At 32.9% G+C, this 18,639-nt stretch overlaps 3 protein-coding genes across 3 annotated transcripts; 2 read left to right on the plus strand and 1 right to left on the minus strand.

Annotated features, from left to right (window-relative positions):
• Positions 1-2,809: 2,809 nt before the first annotated feature.
• Positions 2,810-4,824, plus strand: LOC140431496 (uncharacterized). The gene is given in 5 exon segments (XM_072519412.1): positions 2,810-3,296; positions 3,298-3,489; positions 3,685-3,793; positions 3,971-4,467; positions 4,469-4,824. Coding segments are annotated over 5 exon segments (1,641 nt in total).
• Positions 4,825-13,651: 8,827 nt separating this feature from the next.
• On the minus strand, positions 13,652-14,806 carry LOC140431497 (uncharacterized). Its single transcript, XM_072519413.1, has one exon. The coding sequence runs from the start codon at positions 14,804-14,806 to the stop codon at positions 13,652-13,654; it is 1,155 nt and encodes a 384-aa protein (XP_072375514.1).
• A 1,526-nt stretch (positions 14,807-16,332) lies between these two features.
• LOC140431498 (uncharacterized) lies at positions 16,333-18,555 on the plus strand. Its single transcript, XM_072519414.1, has 2 exons — positions 16,333-16,752; positions 17,698-18,555. The coding sequence occupies exons 1-2, from the start codon at positions 16,578-16,580 to the stop codon at positions 18,471-18,473; spliced, it is 951 nt and encodes a 316-aa protein (XP_072375515.1). The 5' UTR covers positions 16,333-16,577; the 3' UTR covers positions 18,474-18,555.
• Positions 18,556-18,639: the final 84 nt, after the last annotated feature.

An 18,639-nucleotide genomic window follows, 5' to 3' on the forward strand; every position in this document is an offset into this window, starting at 1 on the left:
ACCATCATAACCATCTACATCATCTATAATAGCGTCATTAGCAAGCAATGATGTAAAAAAGTTTTGCTCGTTTTCAGGAATCAAATGCATAATAGATTTAATATCATTTAACTTGGGCGTAGAAATAGGTTTTCCAGTCGGCCATGATAGCTCCAAGTCAGTTGTTAATGACAGCTGTGGTTTACCTTTAACTTTTGGTTTTAAATCAACTTCCGTAAACTGTTCATCATCATTATGTGAGAATTTAAAAAATAAACTAAATGGACGTTCCTTCTCGATTTTAATTTTTCGAACCAACAACCAGTTTACTTTTTGTCCTATAATATCGGTTTTTCTGTTGGTAAGAAGTCATTGGTAGTCATGGTGTTCACTGTTATTGCATTTTTTTTCCTGCAGCTTCTCATGACATTTGCATAATCTTCTGGCCCATACAATCTTTGCTGAAATTTTATGGCTTTTTCTATATCGCTAAAATCAGCGTCATTGGGCAAAAAACTGTGGCCCGATTCCAAAAAATTTATTGTTATCTTGTTTAATGTACGGTGATTATGTAAGGCATGCTTCAGTAACAAACATATTTTAATGTTGCGGTTTTGGCCGCCGCATGAATCGCACCAAAAACGAATTTCTTTGATCTCGGGGCCTAGATAGAGATCCATAAACTTTTTTCCAACCAGATCCAACCTCCTGCGATCCCCGCCCAGCGACACCTTCTGGCCAAATAAAACAGTGGACTTTGTTGGTGGTGGCTGTATGTATCCCGAGGTTGTACAACCAAATCTGTCGCTTGTAGAAAATAATGTTGGTTGGAATTTTTGGCATTGGTAACGTTTTCTCAAGATCAAATGTTATAGTTTCCACAAGTTGATTAGATTTTGCTTCATTAAAATCTTCTTTCATTTGCTTTCTAGCTTTTTCGGCTGCTTCCAAGTGTTCATAATGTTGTTGGTTAAAATTTTCTACATCACTAACGATATTTGAAGCCGCTGATTTTGCAGAAAAAGTATCACATTTATTACATGTATCCTTTTTTAAAGGTTTACGTGTAATGTTAAACTCTGTGTAGAAAATACGCCTATAATATGAGAAGCTTACAGGACTATTGTTTTCTGATTTATATAAGTTATACATTTTTTCAAGTGTCATATCAGTAGGTAAATATTCTCTATCTGTTTGAGTTCGTCGGTAATGAGATTTATACCTTGGAATTTTGTTAATATGTACCTTAACCTCTTCCTTTTTCATTTCAGACAACCTTTTATGATGTTGATGCTTACCGCGGTTATCTTTTAAGTCTAATACTCTTGATTTTTTAAGTGCTGTATTTACGCGTTTCGTGGATATTCCTAGGGTTTTTACAAACATATCGCGGCACACCGTAAACCTATTCATCGTGTATGTTCTTGAATGCAATCTTAAATGACTACCTTGAATATGATTTCTTCGTCTTTTAACTGAATTTTCTTGAACCAAGGCGGTAATAAATGATGTTTGAAGATCATAACTACCAACATTCCAGTATTTCTCAAAAATTTCTCTGCGGATGTCACTATTAATTTTTGTGTAACATTTTTCTTTACAGTTACATTTATAGTCAATAAACTGTTTAGAATCTATGTGTAATCCTCTTTTAGAAATATATGGTTTATTGGTGTTTTTTAAAGTTTTCCGAATTGCTTTTGTTTGTCCAATGTACTTCCGTTTTCTTCCTTTTCTTGGTCTTCCTTTCCTATGCTCTTCTTGGTTTACTTGTTGAGGATCATTTTCGTTGTTAGAATAGTGTCCCGTATTGGCACTGCTGTCTGACGAATCATCGGTACTTTCTGGATATGGGGCTTCATCATTTTGAAAATCAGGATCTGCAATATTGTCGTCAAAGTCACTCTCCTCAGATAAATCGGTGTTCCGGTCTTCCACAGTTGTATTATGTGCTGTACTAGCTGCACTATTGTCCTCACTTGCACCATGTTGCTTACCATTTGGATAACTATCTTTGTCGTTATCTAAGCTATTATTATCCTGAAACAAAGTTATAATAGATAAGTGAGGTATTTACACAGTAACCAGTATTTTTTTCAAACTGACTGTAAAAAAATGGTATCTATCTAAATATATTTTGATTTATTACAAAACACCAAAGTAATTATGTCTGACTACCAAATTTGTGTGCATCGAAAAGATGATTAGGAATATTATCGAGCAAATCCTACTTCAAAAAACATCTTAGCAAAATACGAAAACATCTAGGTACCTATGTGCACATTACGTCAGATTCCTTAAATATCACATTTCTGAACAAAGAACCAATAAGAAGAGAATCCATATTATTCCTACTAGACATTTTAGAACATGGAACCAAACAACAATAAAAAGTACCAAACCCCCATATTTCACTTAACTTCATTATTGAAAAAGGAACCACGTAACATATTTGAGGTTATAAAATCCATATAAATAGTAATCTTACCTGCTGTTTATTATGTGCATTGGATGGTTCTGGCAATACTTCAGAGGCTTTTAAAAGATTTATTATTTGTTTTCCACGCGACATTCTTATAACCTTTCAGACTATTTCGAAATCACTAAAACGTGGTCCAAAAACTGTGGATCTTTGTTCTAAAATTATTATTTCGCGAAACTGTACAAGAACATGGACCTTTTGTCAATAGATGGCGCTAGGGGTATTATTTAAGATTTATATTCTGGAGCTGGGTGCAGGAGTATTTTGTAAATCTATTTAACGACAGAACTGAATATTTCAAAATTTGGCGGTTGGTTCCCTGTTCTATATCTACATCCAATTACAGCTATGTTTAATAAGCCTGAGAGTTCTTTGCAAACTCAGAGTAAAGTTGACGAAATAAAACTTACAGGATTTTTCACAGAACATAATATTTCATTTAAATCAGCCGATCATCTAACAAATCTAATTAAAAGTTGTTTTCCTGATTCTAAGATTGCCCAGAATATGTCACTGGGAAGATTCAAAGCTACACAAATATCAAAAAATGTAATCGGTGCTTGTGCCGAGGAAGAAATTGTCTCTTATTTGAAGTGCTCCAAATTTAGCTTGTTAATTGATGAATCTACAGACATTTCTTCTGTCAAGACTTTATGTATTTGTGTACGATTTTTTCATCCTAAAACCTGTAAAGTTGAAACTCTTTTTTGGAAGCTTATACAAGTTTTTTCCGACGACGAACCTGAGAAAGCAAACGAAGGTGATACTAGCCAGAGGTTATATGAAGAAATAATTAAACTTTTATCAAAAAATAATATACCTACCTCTTCAAAACATGATAGGTTTTGCATCAGATGGCTGCAACACTATGTTTGGTAGTAAAAACTCCGTAGCAATCAAATTGGCCAACGACATTCCAGGGTTAATGCTTCAAAAATGTGTGTGTCACTCTTTGCATTTATGCGCGAGCGAAGCATGTAAAAAATTACCACGAAGGTGTGAAGATTTGGCCAGAAATATTTACGGTTTTTTTTAAAAATAGTGCTAAACGACAAGCAATGTTTAAAGAATTTCAGGACTTTTGTAACACTGAGCCACATAAGACTCTTAGACCAGCGCAAACTCGATGGCTATCACTACTAGAAGTAGTTAAACGAATCTTAGAACAGTGGGAACCTCTAAATTATTTTTTACTTCTAATTATTTAGAGCATCGTCTTATAGCCAGTGAGGAAATATATATTGCTCTTAATAAGCCAGAGATTAAATTATTTTATTTTTTTTTTTTGGAATGGGTACTTCCTAAATTTGTCGACCTAAACAAATACTTGTTGTGAAAAAGTGAAAATGTAGTGTCGCAACTAATAGAGTAGACAGCTACTGGCTGTAATAGTGTTACATACAAGGCCAAAATAAGATATGGACTATCTGTCAATGAAAAATGAAAAGAACTAACCTAATTCTTAAGATGTAAAATGGCAGCAAGGAATAAAGAGATTTAAGTAACAAGTACGGGGTTTCAATACATTACAGAAAAGGTAGTCATTTCATACTTACATGAAAGGATGATTATGTGTTATAAAGATTTATTATCAGCTTTTATGGAACCAAATTATATCAATAGGACACCCATTGGTAAAATTAATCCAACTGATAACACACACTTTCTCCTGATTACGAACATGTATGTGGGCATTGGGGTTCTTAACAATATTGATTCTGTAGAACAGGCGACAAAACTAGATTTTCTTGAACGTTGTCGTAATTTATTAATTACTGCTTGTCTACAGATTCAGAAGCGTTATAACTTTGAAGATCCAGTCTTAAGTCAACTTTCCATTTTAAATATAGATAATATCAAGAAAGTAACTGGAACTACACTTTTGCCGTTAATGAAATCTCTACCCCAAATTTGTAACCTCCAAAATACTAGCCAAATTCAAAAAATTGACGATCAGTGGAGAAAATTAAGTCATTTCGAAGATTTACCAGAATCTACAGAAATAGATGTTTTTTTTTTCTAACCTACGTCAAGTAACTGACTTTAGCGGCGAATTTATATTCCCCGATTTATGTAATTTTGTTTTGAGTGTTCTTTCAGTGCCACATTCCAGTGCCAGTTGTGAAAGACAATTTTCAAAAGTAAATTTGATTAAAACAAAATCAAGGAATCGAATGATAACAGATACGCTAAATGGACATATGTTATCATCGCAGCAAATCCATTTAGAAAAAGGCTGCGTAAATTTTAAACCTGACAACAAAATAAGAAACATGATGTCCGACAGACTCTACCAGACCGGGACTGTTGCAGTGAAGGAAAATCCAGAACAATCGGATGATATAATTTTTGAAGATTTATAATAGTTTTCTAATAAAATGTAAGCATTTTTAATGTACTTTATTCAAATTTGAAGAGCCATCTATGAGGTAAACCAAGAGATAACACTCAGTGAATAAATGAAATCTAAACTATATCTTATTAGTTTTAATATATTCAGCAACATCCAAAAATTCATTTTGGAAAGTTTAATTAAAAACTGTAAAACTTTACTTATTGTGTAAAGCAACCTTAATACAGCATTTTTTGTATATTTATGGCTATATTATTTATGGCTTTTGTCCTTCCTTTAAAACAAAAAAATTATATTTTAAGTTTAAAAAAATATTTTTGCCCAATATAAATTCCAAAATTTTTCCTTTGCCTTCCAAATACAATATTTGTTCATAAATTAGGTATGTTAAACATTTTTTTTCAACGATCGATATTTTGTACGATAATGTACGATAATTTGAAACGGTTCATACGATAATTCTCATTTTGACATCTAGCAACACTGGGTGTTGAATTATATAAGTGGACTGTAAACATTTTAGCTGTATGACCATTAAAAACTAATACTTCGTAAACTTGTAATATCAGACTCTCATAATTAAATCGCTTCTTGGGAAAAACAAATCTTCGTCTTCAGACAGATAATAAGAAGAATCGGAAGGCAATAGAAATATGATTTAGGACTTTATGGAATGCTTCTAAATACATATTTGTATTTATTCCCATACATACCTATAACAATGTGCCCATGATTCCACTCGATTAACATAGTTATTTTGAAAATAATTAGCAAATTCTTTTGTAGTGTCATTGTTGTGAAGTTCATTTAGTGTATTTTCGAGAAGATTACTAAATTCATTTTCACTGGTATTGTGTATTAGAAGTCTTAAGCATTTATATACTTCAGCTTTAACTTCTTGGGAGCCATTTATTTTTTTTAATTGTTTTTGCCAGTTTTGATCGACATGCCAAGCACAAAGTAAGCAATGTAAAGGTAAACCCATTACACTTACCCAAGCATTATAGAAAACAGCATCATCATCGTACATAATCCAGTATTAGTTTTAATAATTTCAAAGAAATGGTCCATAACAAATGTATGTTTTATTTGAAATTAAGTATGCCACAGAAATACCTCTCCATACTCGTCAACAACAACAAGAGTACTTAATAGGAAATCGTAACTGTGCCATGTGTGGAATCCATACAAATGATGTTTGTACCAAACTTTAATAATTTAATCTGATACGGGGTCATTAAGATCAGAACAATACCGTCCAATACCAAACATAATTTGTAATAAATTACAGGTGGTTCATCTCCTAATTTATTACACATATTATTTATCCAAAGACTCACGCTAACAGCGTCATTTTGATGTAAATACATAGATTTATGTATACAAAACTCCTTTTCAATATTTTGGAGATCTTTTCGATTCAACAAACTCATTCATTCAATATTACAACTAGCAGAGTCTCGAATGGCGTCCAATATTTTTTGGAAGGATACTCCCATTAATAATTTTCCTTTAAAACAAATTAATTAAAATTATGTTCAATTACATGTTTTATAAAATTACCTGCAATCAGTGACCTTTCATCTTTGGATAAGTTTACAAAACGAAGCGATTGGTTATGGGTGTGAGGGGTCCAAATTGTGGCTTCAATTGAATTTAGTAATTTGTTTTCAATTAATTTAATAGTTGAAGAACATGCTGAATCCATTTTACAAGAACCTTGTCTTCTCATCGCTTTTTTTCTTGTTTCCTCTGAAACTAATTTTGGAGATCCTGTTCTGTGGCAAATATAATAACTAATTTTCTTTTGAGATGAAATGTTTTCATTTTGTTTGGAATAAATACATTCATACTGCTTTTCTTGTGATGCTTTTCATTTATTAAAATCTACACGATTCATGCAAAAATATAATATTATACCTAACAAAAAATATATATAAATAATTAGTAATGAAATAAAAGATGTTCTCACAATCAATTGATTTAGATTGTCTTTTACTGAACCGTCTTGACTAACGGTTAGAACGTCTTTTATTTCATTATTAATTTAGTATGTACTCACATGCAACCCATTCATTACTTAAAAAAATACTTCTTTTTGCATTATGGACTTACCATTCATGGATTTAAAATTAACAGTGTGCTGAAAAATATCCATTTGATGTTCAGCAACCAAATGATCTCAAAAATCGTCATAATGAACCAACACTTATTTTGCAGTACCCACATTTTAATTTACCATAACTACCTGCATTGTCTTTTAAAGGCTTTAATTTATGAACTGTTCTATAATGGCAGTACAAATGTTTTCCCCATTTAAATTCTTTACCACACAAATCACATAGACTTTTTGGACTTTCCATATTGTTTTGTTTGTTTGAAATTTGAAGTCAGTTACTTATTCAAATTTTGAATAAACTGACTTTTCATTTGTTCTTATTTCAATATTGAAACGAAATTACATGACAGCTCTTTAGTTACAATTATGTCCGCCATGGTGCTACAATCGCGTCCACTGGATAGCTAGCCGCTCGTTACGTTATAACATTGCACGAGTACAGATTATTTCATTCGAATCGGAGTGTGATCTGTCAAAAAAATTGTCAACAAAGAAAGTTTTGTAAGGTTATGCTAATCCAATTGAACTATGATAATAACATTGTTTTCTTGCAATTTTGTGTGTGTAGTGTGTACTTAAGATGGAAAATAAAGAAAGCCACTTCTCTAGTTTAGAGAAAGATATAATTTTAGATCTAGCAATTAAATATAAATTTATTATAGAAAATAAAAAACGGATGGTGTGACAAACAAAAAGCCATTGCATGGGAAAACATTACTAAAGAATTGAATGCTATAAAGGGTACGAATGCGTATATCTTGTATGGCCTATACGTAGACGAGTAATGATGGTTTGCAGTTTTAGGTTTCGAGTTCTAGGTAGCCATGGATAAACATTGTCTTTAATTTTAGTGTTGTCTGTGAATAATTCCATTCTTGATTCCACTTACACGTAATTAAATTTTTTATAGACGTGCGATGAAATATGCGAGAAAATATTTTTATTACTGTAGCAAAGATACTTAAAAAATAAATTATTAAATAAAATGTAACTCAATTCTCAACAATAATATAGGTAACAGCTCATGCTTTTGGCTGACATAGGTAGAACTGATACCGTACACAGATACAGGTGTGACCAGAAAGAGGTGTAATTTAAATAATGCATCACTAATAAACAGAGATGTGCTTAGGCCGCCATCTTCTTTCACGCTAACAGAGGGTAGCAGAGACATGCAGACGCCATCAGTTACATATATGCAGAGACACAGAGGGGTACCTGACATCATCAGATACACGCTAACAGAAGTAGAGATTCACGACTTGACTTGATTTTCAAACTACTTGACTTGACTTGACTTGAAATCAAGACAAGCTCAAGTCAAGTATTTTTTTTTGAAATTCAAGTCAAGTCAAGTAGTTACACATCAATTACTTGACAAACTCAAGACGTCCATCAAGACTACTTGATTTTTCTTGAAAAAAACTGCCAAAACGCAATAACAATAAAAATATACGGATGTAACCTTTTTAAAAAACATCTATAAAAATTAAAAACTTAAAAAATGTAAGTTGCATAATTAAAATGATAAATAAAATAACAAAACGAAATATTCTGAATTCTGGTAATAAATAAACAATAAAAAAATCACCAAAAATGGAGTGTAACTATCTAAAATAAATCTTTAATGTCTTCATTTGCCATCCACGATTTCAGACACATAAGGCTTCTCACGGAGTTATCGCCTAATCGGTTTCTTTGTTTGGTAAGGGTTAGGACAGCTCTAGAAAACTGCCTTTCAACTGGAGCTAAAGACGCTTGCGTTGATAAAAAATCTTTGGCCATTGTGGCGAGGTTTGGAAAAATGGATTCATGCCTCTTCCACCATTCTAAAATATTTTTAGTACTGTCAGCTCGTGGGTCAGAAATATATTTGTCGATTTCGTAACGCCAGGCCATATCGTCGTCTGCGTCTGCATTATGGAGAGATTTTATACTAAACAAACTTAGTAGATCGATTTCAAACTTTTCGACTGTTACGTTGTCTCTGTGGGCTTTTAATAATATTGACGACCAGTTTCTTTTTAATATCTTTTATTAAAGACCAACTAAACTTAATACATGATTATATCTCACGAGCCATCTTTTTCGCCTCCTGTCCGCTGTCCCTCTCCTTCACCTGTCACTCATGTTAAGGTAGGTTTACAAATATTAAGGTAGGTTCACATAACATAACATGCCCCTTTTTTTTACAAAAAAAACTAAACTATCCCAACAGCCTAAATCTACCCGCAACACTACACTGCCGCATTACTCTTCTGAAAATGAAAACCTTTTTGGTCTATTTACAATTCGACCATTCCTGGTACAATATTTAAGCTAACATTTAAATTGTCATAACTTTGATTTGAAATTGATGTATCGTTGTTCATATTTGGAGCCTCATACAAATTGGAACTAGCTGCTGTACTATTTTCATGCTTAACTATCACCTCACTATTTTGTCTACTAATTGTACTGGCAGGCTTTAATATGTGTTGTCTGTTCCTACGATAATGTACACCTTCAGGTGTTCTGACGACATATGATCTTGGAAAAGGACCTATTTCTATCACAGTAGCTGGTAACCACGGTGATGATGGAACCTTTTTATAAAATACATTTTCTCCAACAAACAGATTCGGTAAGTTTCTAGCTGACCTATCATGATATTCTTTTACTTTCCTTTCTTTTTCCTTAATAAATTTGTTATATTCGTCCCTATCAATTGTTTTTGGTATGAGTATTTTTTCACTAACAGGTAATTTCATTCTTAAATTACGTGACATTAATAACTGTGCTGGAGAATAACCACATTCTAACGTTGTATTTCTGTATTGCAACATTCCCTGATATGGATCAGAGCCTGACTCTATACACTTATTAAAAATATTCTTTACAGTTTGAACTGTCCTCTCTACCAAACCATTACTTTTTGGATAATAAGGACTAGAACTTTGATAAGTAATGTCCCAATCTACTAAAAATGACTGAAACTCTTTTGATGAGAATGGGGGACCATTATCAGACATTAAGATCAATGGTATTCCATGTCTCGCAAATATAGACTTCATTGTACTAATGACCTCTTTTGCTGAAGTATTATTTAAAGGCGCTATTTCAAAGTATTTAGAATAATAATCTACTAATAATATATATGTGACTTTACTATAATAAAAAAAATCAACACCAATTTTCTGCCAAGGCAAAGTTGGTATTTCATGTGGTAATGGTTGTTCTGGACTATTTGATCTATGATATTTAATACATACTGGACACTGTTCAACTTTATTCTTTATATCTACTGTCATGCCTGGCCAAAAAACTACTGTACGTGCTTGTCGAATACATTTTTCATATCCTAAATGTCCTTCATGAATTATTTCTAATATAACTTGACGCAATGATTCAGGAATTATTATTTGATTTCCTCTAAAGACTAATCCATCCACAACATGTATTTCATGATTGAAATTGTAATACGGTTTAACGTCCGTTTCCAATTTATTTTTTGAACTTGGCCAACCTTCATTATAATATCTTATTATTGACTGTAAAACTCTATCAGTTTTGGTTGCTGCCTGTATTTCCATTAATTTCTTTGAAGACACAGCTAAATTGTTAACTAATAAACTTCCATGTATACGTAACTCTTCATCTCCACTATCAGTATTATCTGGACCTTCTACTGGTGCCCTACTTAATGTATCTGCGACGAAAAGAAATTTTCCTGGAGTATAGCTAACTTCTAAATCATAAAGCTGTAAGTTTAGCATCATCCTTTGCAAACGTGCTGGAACCTCAGATAATGGTTTTTTAAAAAGACTGACTAATGGTTTATGATCTGTTTCAACTTGAACTTTTCTACCATAAATGTATTGTTTAAATCTAGTACATCCGAACTGGATTGCATATAACTCTTTCTCTATTTGTGCATAATTTGACTGAGCCTGTGACAAAGATTTAGATGCATATGCTATAGGTTTTTTGTTTTGTAAAATCACTGCACCAACTGCAAATTGTGAACTATCAACTGATAATGTTAAAGGTAAATTGTTATCAAAATATGCTAGTACTGGCGTTTGACTAATCATTTCTTTAAGCGACTCAAATTCTCTTCCATGCTCTTCTGTCCAATGAAAACTAATATTTTTTTTCAATAACAACCTTAAATTTTTTGTACGCTCTGCTAAATTATCCATGTACTCACCTAAATAATTAATCATTCCCAAAAATCTTCTAATATCAGCTACACTGTTAGGAATAGACATTTGACAAATTGCACTTATTTTACTAGAATCTGGACATATGCCTTCTGCACTAAAAATATGACCCAAATATTTTATATCTGATAATAGAAATTTGCATTTGTCCATATTGAATTTTAAATTGAATTGTTTTGCCCTTTCTAGTACTAGTTCTAGTATTTTATTGTGACCTTCCAAAGTTTCACTATAAATTAAAATATCATCTATATATAAACAAACTCCTTCACGCGCTATCTCAGAGTCATTCATTACTTTATGAAAAATTTCAGGAGCGCAGCTTATACCGTAAGGTAATCTTGTAAATCTAAACCTTCCAAAGGGTGTATTAAATGTGCATAGCTTAGAACTCTCTAAATCTAATGGTATTATCCAAAACCCTGACTGTGCATCTAGTGTTGAAAAAAATTTTGCTTTTGCTAATTTTGACCTAATCTCATTAAATGTTGGTATAGGATAATGACATCTTTTTATAGCTTTGTTTAAATTACGGGGATCCAGACAAACTCTCAAACTTTTATTACTTTTTTCGACTAAGACTATTGAATTTACCCATTCACTTGCTTCATTGACTTTTTCTATTACTCCCGTAGACAACATTCTGTTTAATTCTTCTTTTAATTTATCATGTAAAGAAAAAGGTATTCTTCTTGGCGGTTCTATTATAGGTTTAACATTTTTATCAATTTCTAAGTGACATACATTAGGTAGACAACCTAGACCAGTAAAAACTTGTTTATTTTTCTCTATTATAGACTCATGACTTACTAGACCAACTCTTTTAATTAATTTTAATTTATGACAAGTATCTAGACCCAAAATTGTTTGACACTCCAAATTCACAATAATGAACTCAATATTTTCTAACCTATTCTCAATTTCACATAACAAATTTACTTTTCCTACTATAGGTATGACATCATTTGAAAAAGACTTTAAATTTATACATGTAGGTACCAGTTCTAACTTTTCTACATTAACCTCATTAAAAATTTTTATTGACATCACATTAGCTTGTGCACCTGTATCTAAATAACATACTACATTTATTTTATTGATTCTGACTACAATTGACCAATTCTGATTAATACTATTCTGACTAATAGTTTTAATAACAAAACATGGATCACTTCCATTATTAGATGATTGTACTGTACTTTCTCTTAAATTTATTTTATTTACTCTTTTAGTTTGACAACATTTTGCATAATGACCTTGTTTTTTACAATAATGACAAATAGCTACTAATGCTGGACATTTATTTCTATGGTTTTCACCACATCTTTGACAAACTTTTCTTACCACTTGATTATTTTCACTATTCTTACTCTGATTTGCACATCCATTATATCTTGATTTAAAATTCTGACTCGTTATCTGACTTTGACTGTTTGTGTTCGTACCATCTATGTTGTACCTTTGACTATCATCATTTCTCCAACTTGGACCTGGGACTTCATTTCTATACCTTGAATGATTTGGATTGTGACTCTTGTAACTACTATTTTGGTAAAAATTCGGACCTGGACCATCTTTATTCTTCTCTACTTTGTATACCACTGCTTCTGAATTTTTATTTAACTGTTGTGCTTGCATTTGAGTTGTAATTATATTTTGAGCAATTTGTAATACCTTTTCTGTCTTCAGATCTACTTCTTGCAATAGTTTTTGCTTAATTGAATGGTATTTAGGATTTAAACCAATAATGAACATGTCACACACCAAACTTTCTTTTAAAATTCCTAATTCACATGTTAAACTCAAATTCTTTAGACTAGTCATGAAATCTTCAATGGTTTCACCATCTTTCTATACTCTAGTAAGAAAAAAATGTCTTTCTACTGTTAAATTTTTCTTCGGGTTACAGTATTTTTCAAATTTCCCTACAACTTCTTGAAATGTTACAGTATCCATGTTAACCTCAAATGACTTGTAAATATTTCTTGCATCTGTACCAATATAGTGCAATAATAAAGCTACTTTTCTCGCATCGTTTTCTTCCTCTAAACCTGTGGCCCTCAAAAATATTTTGAAATTTATGCTCCACTCTCCCCAGTTGTGTGCCAAATTTCCTTGCATTGACAATGGTTGGATTTTATTTCCTATTACGTTACTTTTTATTTTTACAACGACAGGTTGATTCTGCTCTATAGAATCTTGTTCCGACATGGTTGAACTTTATCTTTTGACCGTTTTTAATTCAATTTCTTTTAAAACCAACCAGACCACCACGTGCTGTTAGACCATGTTTCGACTTTTGTATGACTATTATAATACTCGTTGCTATAATCTGACCTGAATCCCACTTCTGACACCATGTTACGTTGTCTCTGTGGGCTTTTAATAATATTGACGACCAGTTTCTTTTTAATATCTTTTATTAAAGACCAACTAAACTTAATACATGATTATATCTCACGAGCCATCTTTTTCGCCTCCTGTCCGCTGTCCCTCTCCTTCACCTGTCACTCATGTTAAGGTAGGTTTACAAATATTAAGGTAGGTTCACATAACATAACATCGACTAAACTAGGGTTTGAAGATGAAGATGGTGCTACTGGAACAGATGGTTCAGCAGAGTGTTCAGACGTTGGCAGAGAGTCAGCCTTAAAATACTGTGCTCTAAAAGTATCTTCAAAATATTTAACTGCTTCTAGCTGCAACTCTTTTCCCCAATTTGTTTTGGAGAATGTTTCCACTTTATGTCGGGGGTCTAAAATTAAGACAACACAGTACATCCAGTTGGTTCTCTTATAATGTTTAATGATTTTGTCCCTTGCCGCTTGAATGCTATTTATGATCTTTTCATCGGTTTTGTCTCGATCAGGTTTATTGTCAAGTTCCATAGCCCACGATTCTAGTCTATCCAACATCATATTGATGCCAATTATTACCATAGGCAGAGTAACATATGATTCACCTTCTAAAATTAAGGAAATGCTTTTAAAAACATTAAGATACTGGCAAATTCGATCAATTAACGACCATTCTGTGTCGGTTGGCTTCAAAGTTTTTAGATTTTCTACATTATCACAAAGGATATTAAGTGCTTGTCGCATATTTAGACTCCATTTCAACATGTCGAACGTGGAATTCCACCTTGTTATGACATCAAGTTCTGGCATAGTAAATTTTAGGTTTAAGGTGGTGCAAAATTTTTCAAAATCCTTACGTAAGTGTTCAGAGTTTTTTAATTTCTTAGCAAGGGAATGGATTATTCTTACAGAGGAGGGCGAAACTAGGCTGTCAATTCTGTCATCGTCATCATGCTTTGATATATCTGTCAAAGTGTTGGCCGCCTCTTCAAGCTCAGAATCAAGGATTTTCATAAAATCTCTGGCTCCCAAGTTTAAGATGTGTGCACAACATACAAAGTGGATATTTTTTGTATCGATGTCATAAATAAATGTTTTTAGTTTGCTGATGAACGTGAAATTACTATTTGTATTGTCGGTAGTAATACCTTTTATGCATTTTGTAACATCGTAAAATTGTAATACTTCGAAAAATAGTTTTGCTATAGCGTTACCAGTATGTTGCCCATATGCTGGCACAAAATCTAACAGGATACAATGAAGTTTCCAATTTTTATCGATAAAGTGGCTGGTAATACCATAGTATCCTTTCATATTAAATGAAGACCATCCATCGATTGTAAAACGAGATTTTTGAATTCTTCTTCTTAGAGTGCCATATCCCTACGGAACGTCGGCGACTACCATGCTTATAATATTTTTATACTGATCTCGGTCTTGCGCTACGTGTAGCAATTGGTCCGCTGTCAAACTTGTCCACTGCCGAAAATTCCTCAACCAAGAGAGTTTCTTCCGTCCTATTCATTTCTTTCCTTCGATTTTACCGTTGAGAATTAGCCGAAGGAACTCATATCTTGGTCCTCTGATTATATGTCCAAGATATTCTAGTTTACACCTCTTAATAATACTTTTGAATTTTTTATTTAATATTTTTGAATTGCATGTCTTCAAAAATGTCTTAATTGTTTGCTGCGCTGATTCAAATGTTTTTAATGTCAAAGATTTCATTTGATTACGACCAGGTAGAGTTGCCTTTGGATTTAAGTATTTGTACATTTTTTCACTTATAGCATCTTCAAAAAAGTTGAAAGGTAGATACTTCTGTGCTATATTATACTCCACTAGTAGTTTTTGAAATTTATCTTGTTGGAAATTTTCTGATATCCTAATGGTCTGCTAAATAAACAAAACTGGAGTTAGTAAAATGCTGTAATAGTAGTAAATGTAGTAAAGTTACAATAAAGCTCACGTATAATTTGTATAATGTATCACTTATGGAGGGTAGAGGTAAGGAGAACCATCTCTTATGGATGGGAGAAAAACTGAAAAAAATGTCCGTCAAAAAGTGGCAAATAACAGTTCAAAATGTGACCACAGTGGCGCTAGCTTAGCAATAGTTTAATGTGAACTATAAAGAACGTAGTGAAGTATGCAGAATGAAAATATAACCTACAGAATCATCAGAATGTCAGAGTGACAAGTTGAGTTATTTTATAAAATTTAATTGTATTCGCCTTTGCAAAAGTCAAAACGCTCTCTGGTGGCTGAATTCTGAACCTACTTAATAAATAATCTCGTAAGTAATAAACTGATCGTACTAGTTCAAAACACTATAAATAAGGCAAAACACTTTTAAGATAACACCCAACCAACAGTGCTTGTCGAAGCTCGCCAACAAAACAAAAAGGTACACACACTAAATGACAGAAGTAAGCATTACTCGCAATCCTCCATCTTTGTACGTTTCGCAGCGCCCTCAACGGTCGTTGAAATCGCGAATAAAGTTTTGCAACAATTTTTGTGATGAGAAAATATAATTACACGGTCCACGTTTAACAGAATTAGAACCCAACACGGCAGATTCTCACACTCCTTACACAAATGGGGGTAGCAACCATATCCTTTGTGATTGTGGAGAAATTCAACCAAAGTATTTTTGTTTCCCTGTTACCTACTTGAATAAAAACTGATACCATTCCTACAATGGCGCCATCTTAATTTGTCTCTATTCCACGAACACTTTTTAATACAGAGATGCTTCTCCTTACCTCAGCCCTCCATAGTGCCGCTCTTAAATGGCAAGGTAAGAGCAGTAACAGATGACAAGCGGTCGACGCGCCTTCAGAAACAGCGCGGTTGTAACTTACTAAGAAATGAAGCTGCTTATTTACATGAAAACGCGCCTTTCGAAAAACGCGCAGTCGCCGCTGAGCAACCGCTCGGGACTTTGTGTCCGCGCCTTCAACACAAAACGCGCGGTTGACAAAGTACATTGGAACACATCGGCCTATGCAGTTGGAAGGCGCAGTTTGTGCAGTGTGGTGTATTATCAGTTATAATTTAATAATCTAAAAATATCAAAAATATGGGCGAAGAATTTAATACAGATAAATTCATTGATGAAATTCAAAAAAGACCAGCCATTTGGGACATGACTAATAGCGAATATAGCAATAAAATTATTAAAAAAAACGCTTGGGAGGAGATAGTGTTAATTTTTTGCCACAACGAAGATACCGATGAAAAGAAAAAAATATTAGGTAAGAACTTTTTTTATTATTGTTTTTTTACAATTCAAATCATGCTATTTTGCCAGTCCACTTTGCCTTCATTAACGAAATAATGCATAAATTTATTTCGTACATTTTCTGTCACTCTTCCAGTGCGTCGAGTGGAGGATTGTTGTAGATTAGTTAGCGGTGCTGTATAAAGCGTCTCTTCAAACGTAGAACCATCTCTTTGCCTAACATAATTGTGGAGTACGCAAATAGCTTTCACAATATCTTCAGCGAAATTAATATTTACATCTAACGGTCGATGTAATATTCGCCATTTGTTGCACATGATACCAAATGTACATTCGATATACCGTCTTGCAAGAGTTAAACGATAATTAAAAATTTTTTTTTCGTACGTGAGTAATTTTCCACCAAATGGTTTCATTAAATTTTCCATCAGAGCAAAAGCTTCATCACCCACTATTACATAGGGCACAATGGACCCACCTGTTATTGCCGTTGGTTCAGGAATGTTCAGTGTCTTCTCCATAAGCATTCTGTACAATGTAGATTCTTGAAATACTCCCGAGTCGCTATTTTTCCCATATGCACCAATATCAACCCATGTAAAACAATAATTTGCATCACACAATGCTAGTAGTAGTAGTGAGAAAAAGTGTTTATAATTATAATATAGTGAAGCAGACTGTGCCGGTTGGAATAACCGTATATGTTTCCCATCGATTGCGCCAATGCAGTTAGGAAACTTAGCGTGTTTCTCAAACCCGTTAGCAATTTCTCTCCATTTATCTGCTGTGGGTATTTCCATTACTACAGTTTTTAGTTCTCTCCATAACACTTTACATACTTCATGAATTATTCCTGCCACAGTAGACCTTCCAATCTTATAAGAATAATGTAATTCACCCATAGAACATCCACTTGCCAAATATCTGCAACAAAGTAACAATATTTTATCTATTACAGGAACATCATTACAAAAAAAATGGAAGAGCATAAGGGATCACTATGTCAAACAAGACAAAAAAAACAAGATGCTAAAATCGGGCTCCGGCGCAAAACCAACAAGCACGTACATTCATTATAATAGGTTGAGGTTCCTGCAAAACTCAGTTCAAAAAAATGTTACTGAAAGTAACTTCGGTCCAGAAGTACATGCAGAACTTCCAATATCAGAAGTGGAAAATGGTAGTGTGCAGAATTCGTCTTTGGAAGCGACTGTTTCTACACCTACAGGGGAACGCCAAAAAACAAAAAAACTTAAACTTCATCCGGCTGATCAGCACTTTGCTAATATATTAGAAAAAAGTTTAGCACAAAGACAAGTGCCAGACAAACAGGATGAACAAGATGAAGATAAATTATTCTGTTTGTCTCTTTTTAAAGAAATAAAGAAAATACCGGAGAATAAACGTTTAAAAACAAAAATTGATATATATAATTTAATATTGCAAAAACAGACGCCCGAGCCAGAGAAAATTTTCCCAAGTACGTCTAATTATATGAGTTCAGCACCGCCATTACCAAGGTATTCTATACCACACACTCAGCAGTATTGCCCGGCTATTCCATCATCTCAACCTAGTTATACACCTGGACGTGGGACATATACAAGTTACAACGATTCCATTTTTTCTCCAAGTAATGAACAGTTACAAGATATGAGTATGACATCACCAGCTTCCACAGTTGCCACTTACTCCTCACAGGAATCCGAATTAGATTTATTTATTGACAATTAAAGGTATTATATCTAGTCGTTTTGAATCTAATTTTAAGATAGTAAAACCCGCAATTTTTTTATTTTTATTTTTTATGATTCATTAAAATACGTTATATATAAATATATATATATATATATATATATATAATTAATATATATATATAATTATACTCTAGATAGCGCGT

The sequence above is a fragment of the Diabrotica undecimpunctata genome, unplaced genomic scaffold (genome assembly GCF_040954645.1).
Source record: "Diabrotica undecimpunctata isolate CICGRU unplaced genomic scaffold, icDiaUnde3 ctg00001248.1, whole genome shotgun sequence".
NCBI classification, from domain to species: domain Eukaryota; kingdom Metazoa; phylum Arthropoda; class Insecta; order Coleoptera; family Chrysomelidae; genus Diabrotica; species Diabrotica undecimpunctata.

Bases quoted from the DNA above. Each gene is read 5' to 3' on its own strand.
- LOC140431497 (XM_072519413.1), bottom strand. From the start codon at position 14,806: ATGAAAGGATACTATGGTATTACCAGCCACTTTATCGATAAAAATTGG.
- LOC140431498 (XM_072519414.1), top strand. From the start codon at position 16,578: ATGGGCGAAGAATTTAATACAGATAAATTCATTGATGAAATTCAAAAA. The intron at 16,753-17,697 runs GTAAGAACTTTT...TATCTATTACAG, and splicing joins TGAAAAGAAAAAAATATTAG to GAACATCATTACAAAAAAAA.